This window comes from Oncorhynchus kisutch, unplaced genomic scaffold (genome assembly GCF_002021735.2).
Source record: "Oncorhynchus kisutch isolate 150728-3 unplaced genomic scaffold, Okis_V2 Okis06b-Okis10b_hom, whole genome shotgun sequence".
NCBI lineage: Eukaryota > Metazoa > Chordata > Actinopteri > Salmoniformes > Salmonidae > Oncorhynchus > Oncorhynchus kisutch.
In genome coordinates, this window is record NW_022261983.1 from 21,605,853 (window position 1) to 21,614,536 (window position 8,684).

At 47.6% G+C, this 8,684-nt stretch overlaps 1 protein-coding gene across 2 annotated transcripts in view; it reads left to right on the forward strand.

The window, feature by feature from the left end:
• The window catches only part of LOC109882471 (caspase recruitment domain-containing protein 11-like), a 64,434-nt gene that overhangs the window by 42,847 nt on the left and 12,903 nt on the right, over positions 1-8,684 (forward strand). Inside the window, exons 13-14 of one of the 2 annotated variants that reach the window (XM_031814203.1) lie at positions 6-145; positions 615-721. In XM_031814203.1, the coding sequence (XP_031670063.1) occupies positions 6-145; positions 615-721 (247 nt within the window). The remainder of the gene's footprint in view (positions 1-5; positions 146-614; positions 722-8,684) is intronic. The other variant, XR_004206845.1, reaches the window with a different exon arrangement.

Genomic DNA, 8,684 nt, shown 5'->3' on the forward strand with positions numbered 1-8,684 from the left:
TTCAGCTGGTGGTGGAGCGTCTCCAGATGTGATGATGTCAGAGAGTAACCTAACCCTGACCCTGAGCAGCACATGTCCCCCCTCCCCTTCCCACTCCCCCTTCCCCATCCGCCCCAACACAGAGCTGCCCAGCAAGACTACCATGGTGAGTCTACACACACAAACACACACACACACCAGACTGTTTACATTGACCCCCAAGCCATAAGACTGCTGAACAGCTCATCAAATGGCTACCAGACTGTTTACATTGACCCCCAAGACTGCTGAGCACACACACACACACACACACACACACACACATATATTACCTCAACTACCAACACTGCTGTTACTCTGTTTATTATCTATCCTGACTAGTCCCTTTACCCCTACCTACATTATATTACCTACAACTACCTGGTACCCCTACACACTGACTCAGTACTGGTACTCCTTGTATAGGAGGGCTTGTTAGTAAGCGTTTCACGGTAATTTTGTCGAGAAAGGGCTTGTAAGCACGGTAAAGTCTACACCTGTTGTATTTGACGCATGTGAAAATCAAGTAGATTTGTATTTGATTTGACACACCTGCACACCCTTACCTGTGTGTTGTCATGGTAACCTGTGTTTAGCTGCGCTACCGTAACGACAGCATCATGTCCACCAACCCCGAGCCGCCAGGAAACGCATCACTGGTCCGTCGGACGCGAGAGGGAGAGACTGACTTCCAGCCCCGCGGGTACACTTCACCCTACACCCTACTCCCTAAACACTTCACCCTACTCCCTAAACACTTCACCCTACACCCAAAACACTTCACCCTACACACTTCACCCCTACTCCCTAAACACTTCACCCTAAACACTTCACCCTACACCCTAAACACTTCACCCTACACCCTAAACACTTCACCCTACTCCCTAAACACTTCACCCTACACCCTACACCATACTCCCTACACCCTAAACACTTCACCTTAAACACTTCACCCTACTCACTAAACACTTCACCCTACACCCTAAACACTTCACCCTAAACACTTCACCCAACACCCTAAACACTTCACCCTACACCCTAGACACTTCACCCTACACTCTAAACAATTCACCCTACACCCTAGACACTTCACCCTACACCCTAAACACTTCACCCTACACCCTAGACACTTCACCCTAAACACTTCACCCTACACCCTAGACACTTCACCCTACACCCTAAACACTTCACCCTACACCCTAGACACTTCACCCTACACCCTAGACACTTCACCCTACACCCTAAACACTTCACCCTACACCCTAGACACTTCAGCCTACACCCTAGACACTTCACCCTACACCCTAAACACTTCACCCTACACCCTAAACACTTCACCCTACACCCTAAACACTTCACCCTACACCCTAAACACTTCACCCTACACCCTGAACACTTCACCCTACACCCTGAACACTTCACCCTACACCCTGAACACTTCACCCTACACCCTAAACACTTCACCCTACACCCTAAACACTTCACCCTACACCCTAAACACTTCACCCTACACCCTAAATACTTCACCCTACACCCTAAATACTTCACCCTACTCCCTACACCCTAAACAATTCTTCCTACACCCGAAACACTTCACCCTACACCCTAAACAATTCTCCCTACACCCGCAACACTTCACAGTTCACCCTACACCCTAAACAGTTCACCCTAAAACATAAAAACTACACCCTAAACACTTCACACCCCTAAACACTTCACATCCTAAACACTTCACATCCTAAACACTTCACCCTAACCCCTACACCCTAAACACTTCACCCTACACCCTAAACACTTCACCCTACACCCTAAACACTTCAACCTACTCCCTAAAAACTTCACCCTACACCCTAAATACTTCACCCTACACCCTAAATACTTCACCCTACTCCCTACACCCTAAACAATTCTTCCTACACCCGAAACACTTCACCCTAAACAATTCTCCCTACACCCGAAACACTTCACCCTACTCCCTAAACACTTCACCCTAAACCATAAACACTACACCCTAAACACTTCACATCCTAAACACTTCACCCAACATCCTACACCCTAAACATTTCACCCTGCTCCCTACACCCTAAACACGTCAGCCTACACCCTAAACCATTTACCCTACACCCTTTACCCTACACCCTTTACCCTAAACACTTCACCCTACACACTTCACCCTACTCCCTAAACACTTCACCCTAAACACTTCACCCTACACCCTAAACACTTCACCCTACACCCTAAACACTTCACCCTACTCCCTAAACACTTCACCCTACACCCTACACCCTTCACCATACTCCCTAAACACTTCACCCTAAACACTTCACCCTACTCCCTAAACACTTCACCCTACACCCTAAACACTTCACCCAACACCCTAAACACTTCACCCTACACCCTAGACACTTCACCCTACACTCTAAACACTTCACCCTACACCCTAAACACTTCACCCTACACCCTAAACACTTCACCCTACACCCTAAACACTTCACCCTACACCCTAAATACTTCACCCCTACACCCTAAATACTTCACCCTACTCCCTACACCCTAAACAATTCTTCCTACACCCGAAACACTTCACCCTACACCCTAAACAATTCTCCCTACACCCGCAACACTTCACAGTTCACCCTACACCCTAAACAGTTCACCCTAAAACATAAAAACTACACCCTAAACACTTCACACCCTAAACACTTCACATCCTAAACACTTCACATCCTAAACACTTCACCCTAACCCCTACACCCTAAACACTTCACCCTACACCCCTAAACACTTCACCCTACACCCTAAACACTTCAACCTACTCCCTAAAAACTTCACCCTACACCCTAAATACTTCACCCTACACCCTAAATACTTCACCCTACTCCCTACACCCTAAACAATTCTTCCTACACCCGAAACACTTCACCCTAAACAATTCTCCCTACACCCGAAACACTTCACACTTCACCCTACTCCCTAAAACACTTCACCCTAAACCATAAACACTACACCCTAAACACTTCACATCCTAAACACTTCACCCAACATCCTACACCCTAAACATTTCACCCTGCTCCCTACACCCTAAACACGTCAGCCTACACCCTAAACCATTTACCCTACACCCTTTACCCTACCACCCTTTACCCTAAACACTTCACCCTACACACTTCACCCTACTCCCTAAACACTTCACCCTAAACACTTCACCCTACACCCTAAACACTTCACCCTACACCCTAAACACTTCACCCTACTCCCTAAACACTTCACCCTACACCCTACACCCTTCACCATACTCCCTAAACACTTCACCCTAAACACTTCACCCTACTCCCTAAACACTTCACCCTACACCCTAAACACTTCACCCAACACCCTAAACACTTCACCCTACACCCTAGACACTTCACCCTACACTCTAAACAATTCACCCTACACCCTAGACACTTCACCCTAAACACTTCACCCTACACCCTAGACACTTCACCCTACACCCTAAACACTTCACCCTACACCCTAGACACTTCACCCTACACCCCTAGACACTTCACCCTACACCCTAAACACTTCACCCTACACCCTAGACACTTCAGCCTACACCCTAAACACTTCACCCTACACCCTAAACACTTCACCCTACTCCCTAAACACTTCACCCTACACCCTACACCCTTCACCATACTCCCCTAAACACTTCACCCTAACACTTCACCCTACTCCCTAAACACTTCACCCTACACCCTAAACACTTCACCCAACACCCTAAACACTTCACCCTACACCCTAGACACTTCACCCTACACTCTAAACAATTCACCCTACACCCTAGACACTTCACCCTAAACACTTCAACCCTACAACCCTAGACACTTCACCCTACAACCCTAAACACTTCACCCTACACCCTAGACACTTCACCCTACACCCTAGACACTTCACCCTACACCCTAAACACTTCACCCTACAACCCTAGACACTTCAGCCTACACCCTAGACAACTCACCCTACACCCTAAACATTTCACCCTACACCCCTGAACACTTCACCCTACACCCTAAACACTTCACCCTACACCCTAAACACTTCACCCTACACCCTGAACACTTCACCCATACACCCTGAACACTTCACCCGACACCCTAAACACTTCACCCTACACCCTAAACACTTCACCTACCTACACCCCTAAACACTTCACCCTTAACTCACACTTCGCCCTCCTACTTCCTACACCGTAAACACTTCACCCTACACCCTTTACCCTACACCCTTTACCCTAAACACTTCACCCTACACCCTAAAACACTTCACCCTAAACACTTCACCCTACACCCTAAACACTTCACCCTACACCCTAAACACTTCACCCTACTCCCTAAACACTTCACCCTACACCCTACACCCTTCACCATACTCCCTACACCCTAAACACTTCACCCTAAACACTTCACCCTACTCCCTAACACTTCACCCTACACCCTAAATACTTCACCCTACTCCCTACACCCTAAACAATTCTTCCTACACTCGAAACACTTCACCCTACACCCTAAACAATTCTCCCTACACCGCAACACTTCACAGTTCACCCTACACCCTAAACACTTCACCCTAAACCATAAAAACTACACCCTAAACACTTCACACACCTAAACATTCACATCCTAAACACATCCTAAACACTTTCACCCTAACCCCTACACCCTAAACACTTCACCCTACTCCCTACACCCTAAACACTTCACCCTACTCCTTAAAACTTCACCCTACACCCTAAATACTTCACCCTACACCCTAAATACTTCACCCTACTCCCTACACCCTAAACAATTCTTCCTACACCCGAAACACTTCACCCTAAACAATTCTCCCTACACCGAAACACTTCACACTTCACCCTACTCCTAAACACTTCACCCTAAAACCATAAACACTACACCCTAAACACTTCACATCCTAAACACTCACCCAACATCCTACACCCTAAACATTTCACCCTACTCCCTACACCCTAAACACGTCAGCCTACACCCTAAACCATTTACCCTACACCCTTTACCCTACACCCTTACCCTAAACACTTCACCCTACACCCTAAACACTTCCACCCTACACACTTCACCCTACTCCCTAAACACTTCACCCTAAACCACTTCACCTACACCCTAAACACTTCACCCTACACCCTAAAACACTTCACCCTACTCCCTAAACACTTCACCCTACACCCTACACCCTTCACCATACTCCCTAAACACTTCACCCTAAACACTTCACCCTACTCCCTAAACACTTCACCCTACACCCTAAACACTTCACCCAACACCCTAAACACTTCACCCTACACCCTAGACACTTCACCCTACACTCTAACAATTCGCCCTACACCCTAGACACTTCACCCTAAACACTTCACCCTACACCCTAGACACTTCACCCTACACCCTAAACACTTCACCCTACACCCTAGACCACTTCACCCTACACCCTAGACACTTCACCCTACACCCTAACACTTCACCCTACACCCTAGACACTTCAGCCTACCCCCTAGACACTTCACCCTACACCCTAAACACTTCACCCTACACCCTGAACACTTCACCCTACACCCTAAACACTTCACCCTACACCCTAAACACTTCACCCCTACACCCTGAACATTTCACCCTACACCCTTGAACACTTCACCCTACACCCTAAACACTTCACCCTACACCCTAAACACTTCACCCTACACCCTAAACACGTCACCCTAAACACTGTCGCCCCTACTTCCTACACCGTAAACACTTCACCCTACACCCTTTACCCTACACCCTTTACCCTAAACACTTCACCCTACACCCTAAACACTTCACCCTACACCACTTCACCCTACACCCTAAACACTTCACCCTACTCCCTAAACACTTCACCCTACACCCTACACCCTGTCACCATACTCCTACACCCTAAACACTTCACCCTAAACAACTTCACCCTACTCCCTAAACACTTCACCCTACACCCTAAACACTTCACCAACACCCCTAAACACCTCACCCTACACCCTAGATACTTCACCCTACACTCTAAAACAATTCCCCTACAACCTGAAACACTTCACCCCTACACCCCGTACGACACTTCACCCTACCACCCCCTAAACACTTCAAACTCCTACACCCTAGACACTTCACCCTACACCCTAGACACTTCACCCTACACCATAGACACTTCACCCTACACCCTAAACACTTCACCCTACACCCTAGACACTTCAGCCTACACCCTAGACACTTCACCCTACACCCCTAGACACTTCACCCTACACCCTAGACACTTCAACCCTACACCCCTAAACACTTCACCCTACACCCTAAACACTCACCCTACACCCTAGACACTTCACCCTACACCCTAGACACTCTCACCCTACACCCTCTAACACTTCACCCTACACCCTAGACACTTCAGCCTACACCCTAGACACTTCACCCTACACCCTAAACACTTCACCCTACACCCTGAACACTTCACCCTACAACCCTAAACACTTCACCCTACACCCTAAACACTTCACACTACACCCTGAACACTTCACCTACACCCTGGAACACTTCACCCTACACCCTAAACACTTCACCCTACACCCTAACACTTCACCTACACCTAAAACTTCACCTAAACACTTCACCCTAAACACTTCGCCCTACTTCCTACACCGTAAACACTTCACCCTACACCCTAAACACTTCACCCTACAGCCTACACCCTAAATACTTCACCCTACTCCCTACACCCTAAACAATTCTCCCTACACCCGAAACACTTCACCCTACACCCTAGACACTTCAGCCTACACCCTAAACACTTCACCCTACACCCTACACACTTCACCCTACACCCTAAACACTTCACCCTACACCCTAAACACTTCACCCTACACCCTAAACACTTCACCCTACTACCTACACCCTAAACACTTCGCCCTACTCCCTAAACACTTCACCCTACACCCTAAATACTTCACCCTACTACCTACACCCCTAACCACTTCACCCTACTCCCTAAACACTTCACACCCTACACCCTAAATACTTCACCCTACTACCTACACCCCTAAACACTTCACCCTACTCCCTAAACACTTCACCCTACACCCTAACACTTCACCCTACACCTCAACCCTAACACTTCACCCTACACCTAAAACACTTCACCCAACACCCTAAACACTTTCACCCCCCCTACCTCACCCTACACCCTAGACACTTCACCCTACACTCTAAACACTTCACCTACACCCTAAACACTTCACCCTACACCTAAACACTTCACCCTACACCCTAAACACTTCACCTACACCCTAAAATACTTCACCCCTACACCCTAAATACTTCACCCTACTCCCTACACCCTAAACAATTCTTCCTACACCCGAAACACTTCACCCTACACCCTAAACAATTCTCCCTACACCCGCAAACACTTCACAGTTACACCCTACACCCTAACAGTTCACCCTAAACAGAAAAACGTACACACCTAAACACTTCACACCCTAAACACTTCACATCCTAAACACTTCACATCCTAAACACTTCACCCTTAACCCCTACACCCTAAACACTTCACCCTACACCCTAAACACTTCACCCTACACCCTAAACACTTCAACCTACTCCCTAAAAACTTCACCCTACACCTAAATACTTCACCCTACACCCTAAATACTTCACCCTACTCCCTAACACCCTAAACAATTCTTCCTACACCCGAAACACTTCACCCTAAACAATTCTCCCTACACCCGAAACACTTCACACTTCACCCTACTCCCTAAAACACTTCACCCTAAACCATAAACACTACAACCCTAACAACTTCACATCCTAAACACTTCACCCCAACATCCTACACCCTAAACATTTCACCCCTGCTCCCTACACCCTAAACACGTCAGCCTACACCCTAAACTTTACCCTACACCCTTTACCCTACACCCTTTACCCTAAACACTTCACACCCTACACACTTCACCCTACTCCTAAACACTTCACCCTAAACACTTCACCCTACACCCTAAACACTTCACCCTACACCCTAAACACTTCACCCTACTCCCTAAACACTTCACCCTACACCCTACACACCTTCACACCATACTCCCTAAACACTTCACCAACACTACACTTCACCCTACTCCCTAAACACTTCACCCTACACCCTAAACACTTCACCCACACCCTAAACACTTCACCCTACACCCTAGACACTTCACTTCACCCTACACTCTAAACAATTCACCCTACACCCTAGACACTTCACCCTAAACACTTCACCCTACACCCTAGACACTTCACCCTACACCCTAAACACTTCACACCTACCCCTAGACACTTCACCCTACACCCCTAGACACTTCACCCTACACCCTAAACACTTCACCCAACCCCTAGACACTTCAGCCTACACCCTAACACTTCACCCTCACCCCCTAAACACTTCACCCTACTCCCTAACACTTCACCCTACACCCTACACCCTTCACCATACTCCCTAAACACTTCACCCTAAACACTTCACCCTACTCCCTAAACACTTCACCCTACACCCTAAACACTTCACCCACACCCTAAACACTTCACCCTACACCCTAGACACTTCACCCTACACTCTAA